Raw genomic sequence first — 20029 nt, 5'->3', positions numbered from 1 at the left:
CGCGGAGCACAAGCTGGGAGCCGAGGGAAGGACAGGCGCGGGAGGGCGGGGTCGAGGCGCCGCCAACGCGGACTCGGGCGGGGGGCGGCGCCGGCCGTGCCCGCGCTGGCGTTCCAGCAGAAGCATCTCTACGGACTCGTGGTATTTCAGATGCCCAGTGGCCATGGCCTAAGGGAAGTGGCGTGCGAGAGAAGAGAAGCTGTGGCCCCTGGACGGCTCTTTTCCCACCGCCTGCCGCCGGCTCTCCCCCCGCGCAGCCTCGCAGATAGTCTCGCCCACTCCGGCCGCAGTCCACGTGGGCGAGGGTGCGCGGCGGCGGTGGCCGGCAGGGGTGGCGGGGCTGGCTGACCGGCTGGCGTGGGGTACTGCGGGACGGTCCGCCGGGCCAGCCTGGAGGCCACCCCAAAATAAACCGCGAGCTTGGGCCTCGCCACAGGTAAAGCGGGAGCCGCCGGAGCGCGAGGGGCGCGCTCCTGGTGGGGTTCGGGTCCGGATCTGCCCACGTCCAGGCCGCACCCGGGGCCTCAGGGCTCTCGGGTCTCCGCGACCCTATCGGGGGCAATTAGTCTTGTTTTGTTTTGTTTTTTTCCCTGGTCGACGAGGCGAAATCTCAACCATGCTTGTCTATTAGCGTGTTTTGCGGAAGGAAGCCTAGCTTGTCAGCTGGCTTCCTGCGGAAGTTCGCTATGGAGGCTTGTTAGGAGAGGCCCCTTATAACGAAGCCTTTCTCCCATTCACCCCTTTTTCACCTCCTGATTTCGCTAATTAGCCTTACAGAGGTAGAAATCTTGAACGCTGGAAAAACAGTACTTCAGTCCCAATTACTATTCCTAGCGAGGAACTAGAGCAAGAAGTAGTGTGTGATATTTTAATGGACTTTACAGAATTCTTTAAGGCTTTTTTCTTTGATCTTCCTGAAGTTGTGTTATATTTACTGTTACCAGTACGCTGGATTTTATGCACGTCTGCAAGCGCCTTACCCTCTTTTGAATACCGAGCTAGACAAATGAGTTAGCCTTAGTTGGAACTGATTCACTTCCATCCAACACACATTGGAGCAGTGCAAGGCTCTGGGCTAATGGGAGGGTGGGTCGAGAGAGGGGACCCATCCCAGCTCCCATGACCGAATAATTCATCAATTGTTAAAAGGTATCTACAGCAATGAAATGTTGAGGAAGAGAGGTTAGTGCACTTGTTAATACAAATGGGATAAACATTAGTTGTACGCAAAAGGTCTTTTAATGAATATGGGTGGAATTCAAAAGCTCATCTGCGCGATATGTGAGGCTGGGAAGTCTTTACAGTGAATGTGGGATTTAAGGAGTTTGCTTTGAAATCAAAGTAGTATGAAATGCTTCGACAAACTTAGAAGTCAAAAAACATTTTAGAGCTGCTAGGGACTTTAAGAATCATCTTACTGTACCTATAACCTTTAAAAAAATGTTATTTAAAGAATAGTTATTGAACCCCCTTCATGGGCCAATTTGCCCAGCACCACAAGAAATAGTCTTGTCAACTAGCACAACTGAGGCCTTCTGGCTTCCAGTTTAGTTCCCTTATGACTTTGTGCAGAGAATCAATGTTGTAGGTTTTAGTGGAAACTTGACAGATTCGCAGGATCATTTCCTACCAGAATTTAACAAAAAGCACCAATCCCGCAAGGTTGTTGTGCATACTTATTTCCTTTCAAAAATCACTTCAGAATGACAGACTTTGACATTTGTAAATCTCTTTCAGGAAATTTCCCTAAACTACACATCTCCAGAAGGAGGCTAGACCTTCAATATCTGCTCTAATTCAGATCATAAAACAAGCTGAATTCCAATATGTAGAAAAACAAGAAATTGTATGCTGCAATTAATTCAGAATTCATTTCTGTTTGGATGTGAAATCAATAATAGTGATAATGGCTAACATTTGTTGAGCATTTTCCACATGCTGGACTCCAGGCTGTGTTTTATGTGGATTATCTTATTTAACATAAAATTATATGCAGCAAGTCTACTCTTCTGATGAAGCTGGATGTAGACAAGATTTCTTCATAATTTCCTTATAAAAATCTTTTTTAAAAACCACTGCTTTTTCAGTGAAAATATTCATGTATGCATTGCTGGTTGCGTATGTATTTCTGTCACTTCATTTTGCTTGCTAGTTTTGACCTTTTGTTTTTCAAAGCTTTTTCTTTTTCTTTTTCTACAGCCAAAAACAAAATTTGACAAAACTGGTTTTGTTCAATTCCCTTTTGAGGAACAGCTTTATCTTAACAGTGTTCAGCCCTGAGAATAAAGCAAGAAACAATCTTCTAGATAACAGTGATAATATTTTGATAATTCATTTAGGACAAGGTAGATTTTTTTATTGTTTTTTATTTTGTGACTAATGTACATACATAAAATGCATTTGAATAAGTCAGTGTTTTGATTAACAATCTGCTTCTTAAATGTCTTTCAAACTAAATTTCAAGAACACTTAATATCACCTTATTTCCTCTAAATATTAAACAGATTATTGGGTTCAGCTGTAATTTAAACATTTACAGATTTTTGTTTTAAGTGTTTTTATTATACCAATGATTTTTTTTTTTTTTAATTGTAAAGCAATCTTTATTTTTCCAGTTCAGAAGTTCCTGTTTTTTGGTTTATACCTGGGACTGCTTTGCTTATGGCTTTTCTTGTGCTTAGGAAACATCTGACTAATCATCTAGATTTATTAAACATCTTTCAGTTAGAAAAAAGATTCTCCAGTTTATCATTTTGTTGTTTGAATACTGTTTTAAACATTTAAGTAAAGTAAGTTTCTCTCTTTTGACTGTTATATATTTCCTTTGTAGCCTACTTCAAGAAAGATGGCTTTGTCAGCCCAGCAGATACCCAGATGGTTCAATTCAGTTAAGTTGAGTAGCTTCATTACAGCTACACAACTCGGAAAACAGTTTCAGAGACGAGGAAAAACATTGTCGCATGGCTTTTCTGCTCAGCCACAGATGTCCTCTGACAATTGCTTTCTCCCGTGGGGATTTAAGACTTATAGGACTTCCTCCTTGTGGAATAGTTCCCAGTCTACGAACTCAAGTAGGCAAGAGATTAGTTCTGCCCAGAGTGCTCTGCTTCCTTCCGTCAATGAGCAGACACAGAAGACACAAAAGATACCCAGCTTTGATTCTGAGCTGTCTCTAGAAGGTAATTCTGAACTTCCAGAAAAGTCCCCTTTGCCCCACTTTGTTAGTTTGAACAAGTTAACTGTTTATAGTCTGTTAGCCCATTTCAAGTTATAACTTTGTACCACACAAGGAAAAGAACAATGCTGGTTCTGTTCATTTATTTCTATTATATCTTTATTTGACTAAAAAAACAAGTTCATAAATTTGTGTATATATACACATATATATGTATATATATCATTATAGCTAGCTATATGTATAACAGTTGCTTTCTAAAAACTTTATTATTTAGAATCTTTATAAAAAATTTTTCAGGTGGTAATTAGGTTTATTAGGGAATAATTTATCCTAATTTTATATGCCTGATTAGGATATAGTTTTATCCAAGTAAAATTCAGTGCTTTTGAATATACAGTTTTACGAATTTTGACATACACATTTAGTTATATAATAGCTCCCATAATCAACAAACCAAAAAGAGCACAAATGGGACACCCCTGAAAGCACTGTTGTGTCATTTTTTAGTCAGTCCTCTCCCTTCTATGTTTTCTATTTTAGGAATATTTCTGTAAAAGGAATATTTCACCACAATGAGGTAATATTAGGTTAAGCAGAATATGAAAGAAAGATAGCTGGGTTGAGGAGGGCAGGGAGGAAAGACTGGCTATAAGAAATAAAGGGTAGTGTTATGAAGCAAAAAATAGAACAAAAAAATCATAGTCTTGATTCTTTAGCTTAAGGTTGGTGACAGTTCCCAGTGTCTTCCATACCTTGTTTGGTTTAAAGAAAATATCAGAATCAAGACTATACCAGAGAGGGTCATGTCCTTAGGGAAGGACTACAGGTGATAGGAACAGAGTCACAGAAGTCCTTTAAATTTTTTTTTAATGTTTATTTATTTTTGAGAGACAGAGCATGAGCAGGGGAAAGGCAGAGAGAGGAGACAGAGAATCCGAAGCAGGCTCCAGGCTCTGAGCTGTCTCGGCACAGAGCCCGACACAGGACTCGAATTCACGAGCCGTGAGGTCATGACCTAAGCTGAAGTCAGACACTTAACCAACATACTTGAGAATAACTTGGAGGAAAGGGGATTGCATCAAAAGACATTTCAGGGGGCACCTGGGTGGCTCAGTTGGTTAGGCATCTGACTCTTGATTTCGGCTCAGGTTATGATCTCATGGTTCATGAGATCGAGCCCCGTGTTGGGTTCTGCACTGACAGTGTAGAGTCTGCTTGGGATTCATGCGCTCGCTTGCTCTCTCTCTCTCTCTCTCTTTCTCTTTCTCTTTCTCTCTCTCTCTTTCTCTCTCTCTCTTTCTCTCCCCCTCTTGCTCTCTCTCAAAATAAATAAATAAACATTAAAAAAAAAAGATATTTCAGGAGATAATGATTTTAACTCATACAAATCAGGCTGGTAGAATATGTTGTATTTTGGTCCAGTTTAACAAGCTATGGTAGAATCTATCTCAAAATGTACTTGAAGGTCAGTTGATCTTTAGCATTCTTACCTGTTGATTAAAAGTAAAACAAAGGAAAGGAATTTTGTATAGGACCTCTTTATGAATAGAAACTTACCAACAGATTTCTTATCTTGGAGGAACAGCAGTTGATTTCTCTATAAATAGTCTTAACCTTACCTCTCTGAAGGTGGAAAATATTTGAACTCAGATCTTTAATTCTGAAATGGTTCCAAGATTTAAAAAGAAGGGGTTTAGCTTTAGCTGTACAGACTGGATAGCTAACTGCTTCTTTCTTTCTACATGGCTGGCTTCAAAGCACTGGACGATTTGCCTCCATTGTCTCCGTTGCAGCCAGTTTCCGAGGAGGAGGCCATTCAGATTATTGCAGACCCTCCATTGCCCCCAGATACATTCACACTTCGAGACTATGTGGATCATTCTGAGACTCTGCAGAAATTAGTGCTTCTAGGTAAGTCTGAATAACCTACAAGTACTTCTTGGTGTAGTCTTCATTTGTGTTATTTTGCCTTACTTTGTTCAAATCAGCATTCTTAATCTTTATCAAGATGAACAAAAGCCAAATAGTGTGAAAAGGCCTCTAGTGAAAACCCATATTCTCTGCTTCATCCTTCCTGACCTTCATGCCTTTCCCCAGAGGTATCCACTCAAGTTTTACAGCTTTGTTTGCAGTTAACCTTTGTTTATATAATTGTTTATACTGTTGTTTCTTGGTTCATCAGCTTTAGACATTAGTTGATCTCTTGTATGTACACACATACCTTTCCCCTACTCAATTTGCCCAGTATGTTTATGGTAACAAATTTTAGATGAATCATCAGTCATCAATTAACATTATGACTATCAATATTGCTTGCTGTCCTGGGATTGTTTTCCTTCCTGTACAACTTTTCATTTTTCCATAGTTAATGATAATTTTTGTTTTTCCTTTGATTCCTTTTCTTTATTTCTAGAGCCAGATTTTCCCACACCTTCCAATAGCCTCTCAGGACAGTTTTTCCTACAGTAAACCCTATCAGGTGAGGAATTACTTCCATTCCCCCCCCCCCCCGCCCCACAGCCTTCCTCCTGAAGCCCACTGCCCCCCTAATTTCGATGGTTTCTCTCTAGGCCTACTCCAGAGTATTTCAGCTTGTTGGTTGGAAGGACATACTTGGACCTGGAGAGTTGAAGGCAGCCAAGGGACCCCACCACAGGCTTTTTTACTTGGTCCTCTCATTTTCAGTCCAGCATCTTATTTCAGCCTTCTGCTTTTCTCATTATCTCTGGGTCTGGCACTTCTCAGGCTTCGTTTTCCCATATGACAAACCTTTCTCCTAGGGGATTGAGAGGAGCAGGGTAGGTGAGGGATTCTCTGTCAAATCCATGTGCTACTCTCATTCTCCAGTCACTGCCATAGTTTAGATCCTTATTTTTCACTGGAAAATGAGGAGTTTTCTAACTTGATATTCGTCTTATCAGCACCATTACCCCGATGATCCCTAATATCAGTTCTCTTTCTATAATGCAGATCTGACTACATCAGTGAGCTACTTGAAGTCCTTCAAAGCCTTCCCAAGATATCAGAGCTCTGTCTGGTCTGGCCCCTGCTTACCTTTGCAGCTTCACTGCTTGCCCCTTCCATCCTTTTGGTTGGCCAGCTCTGACAACTGGAAAACTCAATTCAAGTTCAAGTAACTTCTAAAATGTCTTCAGTGACCCTCCACTAGCTGGGCGTTCCTATCACCCGCAGCTTACTGCCTTTCTTGTGCTAATAACAGTATTACAGTTGCTTACTTACCTGTTCCTATGCAAGTTACCCAAATATACAGGGAATGGCCTTTGTTCTTACGAAGCTTCAAGTCTTTAGAAGCATCTAAATATACATCTATAAGAATAACCAGACTACAAGGATGAAAGGTAAAGTGGTAAGTGCCACAGAAGACATATGAATAAAGTGTTTCGTGGGGTCAAAGGGAGAGAAAGATGACATCTACTGCAAACAGAAGAGTCAGCCCCCTTCCTTTTGGAACAGCTTCCTCCAACCTTATGAGAAGTACTATGGGTAACACAAGATAAACAGAAGACGTGGCCCTGCCTTTAAATAATTTACAGCATACTTAACAGTTTTAGAATATGTTTCAGCTGTTCATCTGTATGTTGATTTGTGGACAGCACATCTTGGAAGTAATTTAAATGACAGAACAGAGGACCCATGATTACATGGTCAAACAGTATTTTTAAGGACCCTAGTGTCCTGGTGCCTCTCTGCTTCTCAGATCTATTTTCTGCCTTTCTCTGTCCATTCTGTCTGTATCCTAGGAGGCTAACCTCTGTGCACTAGAGCTCCTTTGCCAGCTGGCTTCTGGGCAGCTTTAGCCAGTGGGAGGCACTTGCAGGAGGAGAGGGAGGGCAGGTGGGAGTACTGTCTTCCCTGTTCCCTCCCAGCTTTGGGTCCTATAACTGCCTCGCTCCATGACAACAGCTCCAACTGAGCAGCCCTTTCTCAACAGCTTGCAGCTCCCTGTGGGTTTGGGTAATACTTTTTGTTGCCTGTCTCGGTAGCACTAGGGGTGCCCTTGTCGGTTCCCTCAACTCTGTGACACCACACTGTACAGTCTCTTCATTAAAGTTCTTTTTGTTTGCGCTTTCTGGGGCAATCCTGCCAGACCTTGATGGATACACTAAATATGTATAACCATAACTGAATACAGTGGTAATATTTTTAGTTACTGAACAGATAAAACCAACTTAGACTCTGGTCACTTAGATGTTAGCGTCGTGTATTATTCATTTTTTATATCCCCAGAGCCTAACAGGAGTGCCTGGTCCATAGTACGCATTCAGTGATTATTTTTTCAAGTTAATGAAATCTTGAGTAAGCCCAAGTGATTTGTGCTGACAGCAGCGTGCTCTCCTATTGCTGTTAAAAAGCATGAGATTCTGCTCTCCTATTGCTGTTAAAAAGCAGCTTTTCAGGATTTCTGTTTCAGCACAGTCAGGGTGTGACGGCTCACGCTGAGCAAGGCACTTCAGCACATGTCAGCTGTAATATTAAATTAAATTTGAAGTCTGAACCCTTTATGTTATTTTTAAAGCACCTCTTCCCACATTTATCACAGATTTTTAGAACTAGTTTCTGTCTTATCTTTTCATCTAACAATTTTAATTTATTTTTCTACTAATGTTATTTTTAAATTATAAAATAATTACATCTAGTTGTTAATAATGCAAGTATCATAAGAGAAAGAACTCTCACCTTCTCTGCATATCCATTCCCACTTTCCAAAGGTAACCCTATCACCAATTTGTTAATAGCTTTCCCCACCTTTTTCTCTGCAATTTATTACAGAAAACCATACAAGGGTTTTATATTTTTATGTAGTCAAGCTTAATATTTTTATAACTCTGTGTTCTTCTAGTAGTTGTAGAGTTAGTACACATTTAGATTCTTAATCTTTCTGAAATTTTATATCAGATGTACAAGGAACTTTTTAAATTTAAGTATAATTGACATACGTTATGTAGTTCACATATACAACATAGTGATTCAACAGTTCTGTACATTATATCATGTTCACCATGATAAGTGTAGTTATGAAAACAATTACTTTTCAAATGTATAGCTCGTGATCCCATTATATTTTAATGAATTGTCCATCTTTTCATCATTAATTTGAAATGTCATTATTTATGCTAATTTTTTATTTATTTAGCTCATCCTGGATCTGTTTCTGGTTTTCGTTCTGTGTGTGTGTTTGTGTAATCTGTTTTTCTGTTCATGATCATCTTATATCAATGCCTGTTTAATATCAATAAATATGGGTTTACAAATATGTTTGGATATAATAATTTATTTTTCTGGTTGTGTATACCATTAAAGAAAGAATGTTTTTATTTCTTTGCTTTTATATTTAAGATTATACAGTTGCTTCTGGAGATCAGTTTTTAGAGTATTTTTAACCTGAAGAAATATTTTTAAGAATATAAAATTTAAGTCTAACCTTGAAATTTTACATTATCTTCAAAGGTTTATTCTAAAGGTAAGAAATAGGCCTTTCCTATTCATGTTTTTTTTTTTAACCAGATAAAAGGAAAAAAATGAGAGAATAAAACACTCAGTTTTAATGAAAATTTTGAATTACAGGTTACTTTGATTCCCTGCCTAATTCATGTTGACATCTAATTATATCCATAACCAGAGAATACTTTAAAATAACAACTTGCTTTCTCCTTCTTCCTTTCTCCTGTCCCTTGTCTCATTTTCTTAGACTACCTAAGATTATAAGGATATGTGAGGGTTACAGGTTGTATACTTCCTGCTGTGTTGCATATTTGAGGGCTGTATACGCTCACCTGTTCTCACACAGATATTTCTTGAGCTCCTTCAAGGTACTTGTCTTTATGCTGAAGACCTGGAGATTACAATGAGTAAGACATCAGGTTATTTTTATTTCCCCTCTGGAGGGGATCATAAGTATATTTATTTTTTTAAGTTTATTTATTTATTTTGAGAGAGAGAGAGGGAGAGACAGGATCCTAAATAGGTGCCATGCTGCCAGTGTAAAACCTGATGCAGGGTGTGAACTCATAAATCTAGAGAGCATGACCCAGGCCAAAATCAAGAGTTAGACACTAGGGACACCTGGGTGGCTCAGTAGGTTAGGTGTCTGACTTTGACTTAGGTCAACATCTCATGGCTCGTGGGCTCAAGCCCCGCATCAGGCTCTGTGCTGACAGCTCAGAGCCTAGAACCTGCCTCAAATTCTGTGTCTCCCTCTCTCTCTGTCCCTCCCCTGCTTGTTCTCTGTGTCTCTCAAAAATAAATGAATGTTAAAAAAAAATTAAAGATTTGGACACTTAACCAGCTGAGCCACCCAAATGCCCCATCATAAGTATATTTTTAAAATAATGCTTATAACTAAGAAAATGACAAACTTTGAAGAAAGTAACAATCAGAATTACCAGTTAAGCAGTTACTGTGGAGATCACCAGGGATTGATAAGCATCCTTCAAACAATATTCAAGAAAGCATAGATAAAGGTGATGATCCTAGCTAGGTCAGTATGACTTGGTAAATTTGTTTTGGGTAGAAATTTAGCCCCAAATGCACTGTTTTCCTCTATAGATGACTTTGAAATAAGTACTATATTTCATTTTAATTTATTTTTATTTCTGCAACCAGATTAGTTTAAATATATTTAGAAATTGCTATTGGCCTATCTCAGTTCTCCTTTGGACAGGTTGTTGGTCTTCATCAGTAATTTTTTGTGTTTTTGTGTATGAAGTTTAATGACCTACCTAAACTGTTTTCCTCAAACAGTATTTGCAATTTATTATAGGAGTGGATCTCTCAAAGATAGAAAAACATCCAGATGCAGCCAACCTCCTTCTGAGACTGGATTTTGAAAAAGACATTAAGCAAATACTCGTGTTTCTTAAAGATTTGGGTATAGAAGATAACCAACTGGGAACATACCTGACTAAAAACTATGCTATTTTCTCTGAAGACCTTGAAAATCTTAAGACCAGGTAGGGCTGTTACAATGATTTTCACATAACCCAAGAAGTGGTTATGGTTATGAAGGAAATGTATATGTAAGTTATTTTTAAGTCTCAGCTGCATAAGGATTGACTGATAATGAACATGAATGTTATTTTGTTGTTGTTATAGATTTTCTTTGATCAAGATTAAGTATCTAAGACAGTTTACTATTCAACTTCATACTTTTATGTGTTTAGCTTATTGCTGAGTCAATACTTAACTGTATCTCTTTGGAGACTAGAATAAAAAAAAAATTTTAATCCATTAGCAGATGGCTGAATTATCTGAGAGTGCACTTAAATTATGAAAGCCTGAACTTTTTTGTGTTTTTTTTTTTTATTTTCTGGCCAATTTTTGATGGTAGACATTTGGCATCCTCTTGGCACATTATTGTATAATTCGCTTAATCATTTCCGTAAATTGGCTATTTTGGTTGTTCTTTTTTTTCTTCTTTAAAAAGCATTTCTATAAACATCTTTGTACTTCATTCAACATTCAAAGAAAAATCTGTGAGAATCAATACAGTGAAATGAGACAGTATTGATCTGTGAGATAAGAATCCTGCTAGGCATTGGGAACACCACAGAGAATAAGACAGAGCCCCTGTCCCTAAATTCATGTTTTGAATTTATCATCATCCCCACTTCTCACCCAAGAGTCAGTTCTTCCCTGTATTCCCAGATAAAGCACTGCTCACCTTGTTGCCCAAATTAGAAATATTGGTATTGACTTTGACTTTTCTTCTTTTAGTATCCACATCTAATAAATCACCTATGAATTCCATTTTTATCTCTCTCAAATCAGTCAACACATTTCTCTTAATCTTCACTATGAAATCACCTATGAATTCCATTCGTATCTCTCTCAAATCAGTCAACACATTTCTCTTAATCTTCACTGTGAAGGTTACCTCGAGTCCCCATCATTTCACATGAAGATTACTGCAGTAGTCTCCTAACTGGTCCGCCTCTAGTCTTCACCTCCAGATTATTCTTACACTGATGATTTCAGAGAACTGTGCAGTTCCTTGAAGCTTCAGAGTCCAATGTCTTGTCTCTGGAATAGGAAAAAAATAAACAAAAAACTGGATTCCTTACATTGAACAATTTGAGCGGTTAGATATGTAAGGCACCTAGCTAGACTTGAACCACAAAAGATAGACATGCACACTCTCTCTTCATGGGACTTACAGTCTGGTATAATATAAATAGGCTATTAGAATACAGGGAAGAGAACAAAGGAAACACAGTCTGATGTATCCAGCTCTGCTTCTGATTCTGGAACACTGATCTCTCCCCATTCCAACACCAGTTTGCCCTATTGTTCAAGATGTATTCAAAAGAAGTGTGTATACTAGGAGGTGGGGATTGGGAGCCATTTCAGATGCTGCCTACTGCACTGATATTATTTTTTTTAATTGAAGTATAGTTGATGTGCAATGCTACGTTAGTTCCAGGTGTACAACAGAGTAACTCAACAAGTCTGTATAAGGCTGTCTGTTATGCTATGCTCCCCACAAGTGTAGCTACCATCCATCACCATACGACACTATTTCAGTACCATTAACTATTGCACCATATTACTAACAACCCCATTTTACAGAGGAGGCACAGAGAGGTTTAATGATTTGCCCAAGATTACGCAGGTAGTACAAGTGGCAGAGCTGGGATTCAGGCCCACTTAGTCTAACTGCAGAGTCCTGGCTACTGCACCATGTTGTCTCCCCACTCCTAATTCTGTGAAGGAAACCAAAGTTTAAAAGAAGCGGACGTTACTTGCTGTAGATCATGCATGCTCCTAACAACTAAGGGATATTCTCCCATAGACAGCATGGTCTAATGATCCCTAAACCTAGCTGACTCAAAACTCTGGAGCATTTGTTTTAATTACTTGGAATTTTTTAATAGGTAGTTTATCCACATACGACAACAAATAAGCTTCTGCTGTAAGAGTCGAGAGTAAGATAATCTTTATTTAATTGAACTTACTAGCTTTTGTCTCTGATACGTACAGCAGTCTTATTTTCTAGGATTTCTGTAATAGCATTGGTTTCATATACTTTTTGTCTTTTGAATGCGGAAAATTTCAAATGTATAAAAAAGTTATTTGATTCTTCATAAGAATTTTCAAGTGAATAATCTGCATTTAAATCATTTAAAAAAATTTTTTGGCTGGGCCTTATATCTTAATTTTTTATTAGAAAAATTATCACCATGTAGACAAAGGTTTTGATAATGTTTTAGTCAGATACTGATTTTTGCTATGACCAAAAAAAAATGGGGGGGGGGCATGGAAGTAACCCTACTTTCCACCCACTTATTTCCTATCCCTCATCAACCTTCTGAGATCTATCTGTGGAGGCAGTACTATTACCAATTTTGTGTTCAACGTGCTAAGAATGTTTTATCATATGCAAGCATATGTGTAGATCTGTGTGTACAAATATACATGATTCCCCATACATACAATTGACAGCATTTTTATGCATACTATTCTGCACCCCACTTTCTTACCTTAACTATATGTTAGAGATAGTTTTGTATTGGCACTTCCTATTCTTTTTAATGCTAGTATAGTTCATACTGAGGATCATCTAGTCCCTTATGATAAACATGGCGGTTGTTTCCAATCTCTACTAGTAATCACAAGGCTGCAGTGACTCTCGTTATCATATGTATCATTTCACACATAGTGGTATATATCTGTACGACAGATTTCTAGAAGGGAATTGCTAGGTCAAAGGGTATGTGCATTTATAATTTTAATAGGTATTGACAGGTGGTCCTTTGTCAGGTTGTTTTCCAGTTTACACTTCCACCAACATCTTACAGAAGTGCCAGTTTCTCTAGTACCCTCACTAATACTGTGACATCTAACTTTATGGTTTCAGTTCATTTTGTACATAAAAACTGCCTCAGTGTTGTTCCAGAAATGTTTGGAGTATCTTTTCATATGCTAAATTTCCATTTCCATTTCCTTTTTCATAAATCACATACGTCCTTTGCCATTTTAAAATTAGGACTTGTTCTGTCTTTTGTAAGCATTCTTCTATATTTTAATAAAATTAGTTGTTTCTCTATGACATATTGTAAATATTTGTCATTTGACTTTGTCGATGGTGGTTTTGTTGTTGTTGTTTTTTGCCTTGCATTTGAAATATTTATACACTTAAATTTTTTGGTCTTTTTTCTCATGAACTCTAAGGAGTCCTTTAAAGGAGTAGTAGTCACTTTAAAATATAAGCTCTGGTGGCATACGGTATAGAATATACCATGCCATATGGTGGCATTCAATGTAGGCATGCCCAAGTTCAAATCTCAGCTTGGTCATTAATTAGTTTGTGGTCTAAAGAAGGTATGTATTTAACTTCTCTGAATCTGTGTTTCTTCAAATGCAATGTGGAAAACTTACCTGGTTCACATGTTTTTTGTTTTTTGTTTTTTCTGGTGAGAATTAAACATGCCCTCCTATATTTTAGGCATTTAATAAAACTGCTTCTTACTGTGCTTATAAGTGTTTAAAATCAATAATGTTATTTCATAGTCCTATTTTCTATATTTTACTACCTTACTTTTGTTCCCAGAAACTGAACAAGAATTTCTCAGTTGTTAACAAAATGCACAATGGAAACTATGGTAAAAATTATTTATGAAAATAAATACTCAGGAAATTGACTAACTGAAACAACTCCCGATTTTAGCCATGCTTGAGGGTCTTTACAAAAAGAGTTTGGAATCTCTTAGTTTCTTAATTTATGGATTTTCTGTTCTTAAACAGAAACTATTTGATTTTCTTCTATCAAGTAATAAAATAAGTCAGATTAACTGAAAAGAGAATCAGTCTGTTAGATTTCAGAATTATTTGGTTTCTAAGTATAAATGGGAACCATTCTAGAGTTGGATGGATGCTTGTTTTGCTTTAACCATATTTGGGCCATTACTATAGAATGTTTTTACTTATTCCTTTTCTGGTTTGTTACTTTGGGAAGTAGCATGACATTAGTAAATGTTGATCATGTGTACGTGTGTTTTTTGTTTGTTTCTCTAGAGTGGCTTATCTACAGTCAAAAAATTTCAGCAAGGCACATATTGCACAGATGGTCAGAAATGCACCATTTTTGCTGAGTTTTTCAGTGGAAAGATTGGATAACAGATTGGGATTTTTTCAGAAAGAACTTGAACTTAGCGTGAAGAAGGTAAGGGGAGAATTTGTATACTTCCGTGTCAGCTTCATTTAGTAACTTAAATCTCTCATGTTTCTAACAGATACCTAGCCCATATGAATTCTATAAATGCCTGGTATTTTTGTACCAGAATGAATTACCCTGCTATGTTAAATATATAGCCATATCATTTTATAATATTCCATCAAGGTGGTGCCTTAAGTTTGGTTTCAGTGTTTGTTTTCTCCTCAAACAGTATTAAGTTTATGTGTTTTCAGGCTTCCTAGCATTTTTCTTAATGGGTCATATTTTAAAATTAGCTTTGTGTTCCTTCCTAGTTCCTAGTAATGCCTTGTTTTTCCAAACTAGTTAAATATGCATACATAGTAATAATTGTTTTACAACTATAGACTAGAGATCTGATAGTTCGTCTCCCAAGGCTACTAACTGGAAGTCTGGAACCTGTGAAAGAAAACATGAAGGTAGGATGACTTTAAGCTTTTCAGAAATCAGCTTTGTTGCTTAAGAGGATAGATTTTGTACTGTCATTTTAAAAGAAAACTAGATTGTGAAAGGAGTTATTTCTGAAAAGATGGATATAGGAAATGATACAATAAGTATCTAGCAAGCAGTTTATTTTAGTTAATAACATGTTCACATGTTTACCAGGTGTTATGGGAGTGAATCCCCTTGTAGACATTGAAACGTAACCCTGGAGTAATGAATTAGGTACCTGGGTGATGCCTGGAAACTGCATCTGTTGCCCAGTGTGAGACTTGAGGGCATCTGTTGCCCACGTTTATGTCATCTCGGTGGGGGATGAGTTTTGGAGGCTGGATCCAAAAGACTTCTGTGAAGAAACTAGTAGCCAGCACATTGCTCTCCTTAGAACTGTGCCAATTGCCAGTTCTATCACAGAACATACCAGACACTCTTTACTCTCCTTCCTTCAAGAGGATAGTATAAAGCCAAAGGCAGCTGACAAGTAAGCAAAGCTATAGTAGTATTTGAAATTATGATATAAGGCCTATTTTTCTGAGGTGCTAAAAGTGTTTCATGTCCAGTTGTTGAGGAAACTTTTATTGAGCACCTGCCTTTGCACTGTGCTAGGGAGATAGTCCCTGCTCACATGGAGCTTATAGTCTAGTGGGGGCATAGCAAACAGAGTAATAAGAGCAGTCAATTGGTGGGGGAGCATAGGATACTATAAGTGCGTACAATAACCTGCATTTGGGTATTTAGTTTGATCATCTCTGTCTGGAATTTTGAGATGTAGGTTTTCCAGATAACATGTATATGAGTGTGTTTGGGAGCAGAGGCTCAAAAAACACTTTGTAAATTTTAACTGCTGGTCTGTGATATAGGACCCATCCAGATAGCCTGACCAGGCCTTCCACATCCAACCAGTATTCTATTTCATAGCTATGACAGTTATACCATAGTTATGATCTTCATGATGATCACCATGGCATGAGCAGTTTGTCCTCAGGAGAGGGGCTTGAAATTCAGGTGACCCCAGAAGCAGGAAGTTATGAACCCTTGAGGGCATTGGCATAGCCGTCTCCAGATTCTAAGGTCCTCATTTCAAATTTTGAAGGAATCCGGGTATCCTCTGGCCTATTACCAAAACAACTATTTCCATTCATGATTCATAGCAACTCTATTTTCTTTTAGGTTTATCGTCTTGAACTAGGTTTTAAACATAATGAAATTCAACATATGATCACCCAAGTCCCAAAGATGTTAACTGCAAATAAAAGGAAACTTACAGAGATTTTCGACTATGTGCACAATGTGATGAGCATTCCCCACCACCTCATTGTCAGGTTCCCACAGGTAACAAGCGCACAGCTCGAAGAGCTGTCCTTGCCCTTCATCCAGAACTGCTGTCTGTGTGCATAGTGCTGTTCCACTGCAAAAATGACTTGCTGTTTGGAAAGGAATCGGACCAAATATAGTCTGCTTCTGAGACTGACCATTGTAGTAAGATCATATTTCTTTTGCCCATCTTTTTAATCAAGAACACATCTAGCGAACAAAGTTGAGGGGTCATTTGTGAAAAGTTAACAATGCTGGGACACCTGGGTGGCTCGGTTGGTTAAGTGGCCAACTCCTGATTTCAGCTCAGGTCATGATCTCATGGTTCATGGGTTTGAGCCTTTCATCAGGCTCTGCACTCATAGTGTGCAGCTTGCTTCGGATTCTGTGTCTCCCTCTCTCTGCCCTCCCCCCCCCCCCCCCAAAATAAATGAATGTTAAAAACAAAAATGCTTACAACTTCTGGAGCACACATGGACATCTCCAGAGGAGACACAAATGATGACTCTATTTCCCTATAGTTTTTATATATTGGTCATTCTGCCTGTTGGAATCTAAGGTATTCCCTATTGTGTTTTTCTCCATTTAAATCTGAAATAGATTACTTCCCTTAAAGGTCCTTTCAATTCTATGTATACTTTTATTTCACAATCTATCTAAATCCACTAGCTAAGCCGTATTGTAATGATCACCTCCCAAAGCATAAAACAGTTCTAGTTTGCCATTGTGCCAAAGCCGTATTTCTATTTTCTAATCTAATCAGACTTCCTGGTCTTTAGTAAGTGACATTATCTGCTTGTTCACAAAAATGTTAACTTTTTGAAGGTAGAGATCCTGTCTGATTTATATACTACTGGATTCCCAGTGCCTAGAACTACACCAGGACATTTAGTAGGCACTAGATAAATATTTGCTGAACAAATGAATGATTGAATTTCATTAAAGTGATCCCCGTACCCTATTTGCTATATATGTTCTTGATACAAAGATAGGCAAAAGAAACATGACTTTAATACAGTTCAGAACTAGATTGCATTTGGTACAATTCCTTCACAAATAGCAATGTTTATTTACCTATCATATTTCACTATGAATGGGCCTTTAATAGAGAATTTTTCTGTTTCATCAAATGCGTATCTATTCATTATTAAAAGTGTCAGAAGCCTGCAGTGGTGTTACAAATTTGGCTCATTGGAACAATTATAAAGTAAGTGATCTTCAACTAAAAAGCAATGACAATTAGTTTTCCCCTGAGTGGTTAAATAATTCAGTGATAGAGCATGATAAAATAATCTGATTTGGGGATACAAAAATCAATCAGACATGGTCTGTAGTCTTGTGGAATTTGTAATCTAGTGTGGAAGACAAGCTTCTAAAATGTAATTAATTTACATAATGTTAGAGTCTTAACCAGATACCTTATAGAGCTATTAATTTAATTTAGAAGAGGTAGGAAAATCATAGAAATAATGATAGCTACTAAGTGCTCACTGTGTGCCAGCTCTGTCTTTACTGTTTTACTTGTATTGATTCATTTAGCCCTCACAGCAACCATATGAGATGGGTACTGTTATCCCCATTTTACAAGTGGAGAAAGTAAGCATAAAAGAATTGTCCAAAGGCTACCTAGGTAACAAGGGACAGAGCCAAGATTACAACTCTGGCAGTCGAGTTTAAAAACCCATCCTCTTAACTAGGATATGCTATCACTCTAAGAACTGACACTGTCAGTAGAATGAGTGGGGTCTCAAAGATGGACAGAAGCTTTCTGAGGAAACTATAAACTTGACCAGATGCATCAGAATCACTTATTTAAAAACAGGCTTTTAGGCATGCTGACCCCTAACTTCTGGGAAGCCCAGTTATAAAACTGTGCCTTCCTTCTTGGGATTCTCAGAGTCCTAGGGGTCTGGCTAATATTGTTTAAAAATAATAATAATAATGGAAAAATACATTAACTGACAGGGCTGTGAGGGAACTGATACAGACCTTAAAGTTTTGGCTGGTGCTTTAAAACCAGTGGTGTGAAGCAAATTTTCTCTGGCAAAAAACACTTCTGGTTGGTCTATTTCTGACTCCCTTTTAAAGTTGCTGCCACTTATGCTACTTCTTAGGAGTTTTAACCCAAGATGGGTAAGACATGCTTTCCCAAGTTGCTCTCCTAGAGGCCAGGTTCATTTCATTCTGATGCTAATCAGAGAGAGGGAGCAAGCAGGAATTTTACAAGAATAATAAGGAAGCTTCACAGATTGTGAAATCTTACAAATTTTTTGGTACCATTGACCTTGATTTCTAACCTCGGTTCTCAAACTTGGCAGTCATCAGACTCACCTGGAGAACCTGTGAACCCCATTCAAAGTTTCTGATTAAGTACTTTTAGGGCAAGGCCTGAGGATTTGCTGTTTTAACAACATGTCCTCTATCTGGATTAGTCAATGTTCTTTGCCTACAATATAGCCCTTAATTACTTTATAGTTGTTCTGTTTATTAGTTTTGAGTCCCTTTTTAATCATAATTTCTTAGCAGAAGCTGTATGGCATTTAAACCCTGTGGCATTTATCATAGTTACTGAGTATGTAGTCAGTACTTTATAGTTGTTAGCCTAATTAAAGTTTTTAGTGAAGGGGTGCCTGGGTGGCTCAGTCGGTTAAGCATCCGACTTCGGCTCAGGTCATGATCTCACGGTTTGTGGGTTCGAGCCCCATGTCGGGCTCTGTGCTGACAGCTCAGAGCCTGGAGCCTGCTTCTTTAAATTTTTTTTTTTTTTTTCAACGTTTTTTTATTTATTTTTGGGACAGAGAGAGACAGACCATGAACGGGGGAGGGGCAGAGAGAGAGGGAGACACAGAATCGGAAACAGGCTCCAGGCTCCGAGCCATCAGCCCAGAGCCTGACGCGGGGCTCGAACTCACGGACCGCGAGATCGTGACCTGGCTGAAGTCGGACGCTTAACCGACTGCGCCATCCAGGCGCCCCAAGTCTGCTTCTGATTCTGTGTCTCCTCTCTCTGCCTCTCCCCTGTTCACGCTCTCTTAAAATAAAATAAACATTAAAAAATTTTTAATTTTTAGTGAAATAGACATTTTTAATAGTTCATCTTTCAGTGCACAATGTTTTTTTTTTAACACTTTTTTTTTCTTTTCTAGGTATTTAATACAAGGTTGTTTAAAATCAAGGAAAGACATTTGTTTCTTACGTATTTAGGAAGAGCACAGTATGATCCAACAAAACTTAACTACATTTCTTTGGACAAATTAGTGTCTGTGCCTGATGAAATATTTTGTGAAGAGATTGCCAAAGCCTCAGTACAGGACTTTGAAAAATTCTTAAAAACTCTCTAGTGTGTGATGAATGTTAAGATGTAATAATGTAAAATGAACGTGTATATGTATGGATGATATATATTTAGTTTTAAATAAATGCCCAGCCCTCAATCGATACTGGTGCAATTTCTTGATATTGTGAATTTGGGTACACTTATAGTACATCTTTCTTACAAGTTCCTAGTGACATAATTTTTCTTTAACTCAACCATTTCCTTTCTTCTCAGGGAGGACAGAACTTAAAATACAGCAAGCTTCGAGAGAGAGAGTCACTTTACTGTAGGCTGGCACATTGTCATTCTGGTGAAGATGAGAACAGAGGTTTTCCTCTGGTGTTTACGGGTCTTTTAAAGTGATTTTGTCACAAGACATCTTTATTTGCTTTGAAATATAATGAGTTTCTGGAGCATGCTATATTATTATTCACCTAATACCTATTATTCATTTAGATAATGCTACAAGACACATTCTATTTTGGATTATCTGCACTGTTATCTTCCTGAGCATAGATATTCAAAGTTGCCCACAATTGGCTACTGAGAATCAGGAAAGGAAAAAGCGGAA

At 38.0% G+C, this 20029-nt stretch overlaps 1 protein-coding gene across 3 annotated transcripts; it reads left to right on the top strand.

Moving 5' to 3' along the window:
- The first annotated feature begins 265 nt into the window (after positions 1–265).
- Positions 266–19580, top strand: MTERF3 (mitochondrial transcription termination factor 3). Of its 3 annotated transcripts, XM_019468082.2 has the most exons (9): positions 266–436; positions 2200–2345; positions 2831–3179; positions 4937–5089; positions 9960–10149; positions 14210–14357; positions 14735–14806; positions 15999–16160; positions 19289–19580. In XM_019468082.2, the coding sequence occupies exons 3-9, from the start codon at positions 2846–2848 to the stop codon at positions 19481–19483; spliced, it is 1254 nt and encodes a 417-aa protein (XP_019323627.2). In that variant the 5' UTR covers positions 266–436; positions 2200–2345; positions 2831–2845; the 3' UTR covers positions 19484–19580. The 3 variants fall into 3 exon arrangements, with proteins under 3 accessions (XP_019323627.2, XP_019323628.2, XP_053752578.1); XM_019468083.2 differs by lacking the exon at positions 2200–2345; XM_053896603.1 differs by lacking the exons at positions 266–436; positions 2200–2345; positions 2831–3179; positions 4937–5089 and adding an exon at positions 8670–9048.
- Positions 19581–20029: the final 449 nt, after the last annotated feature.

Source organism: Panthera pardus, unplaced genomic scaffold, assembly GCF_024362965.1.
Source record: "Panthera pardus isolate Hobbes unplaced genomic scaffold, ASM2436296v1 HiC_scaffold_7, whole genome shotgun sequence".
Taxonomy (NCBI): domain Eukaryota; kingdom Metazoa; phylum Chordata; class Mammalia; order Carnivora; family Felidae; genus Panthera; species Panthera pardus.
The sequence above is the reverse complement of the archived record's forward strand: the minus strand, read 5'-3'. Positions and strand labels throughout refer to the sequence as shown.

Bases quoted from the DNA above. Each gene is read 5' to 3' on its own strand.
- MTERF3 (XM_019468083.2), top strand. From the start codon at position 2,846: ATGGCTTTGTCAGCCCAGCAGATACCCAGATGGTTCAATTCAGTTAAG. The intron at 5,090-9,959 runs GTAAGTCTGAAT...AATTTATTATAG, and splicing joins GCAGAAATTAGTGCTTCTAG to GAGTGGATCTCTCAAAGATA. The intron at 16,161-19,288 runs GTAACAAGCGCA...TTTCTTTTCTAG, and splicing joins TCATTGTCAGGTTCCCACAG to GTATTTAATACAAGGTTGTT.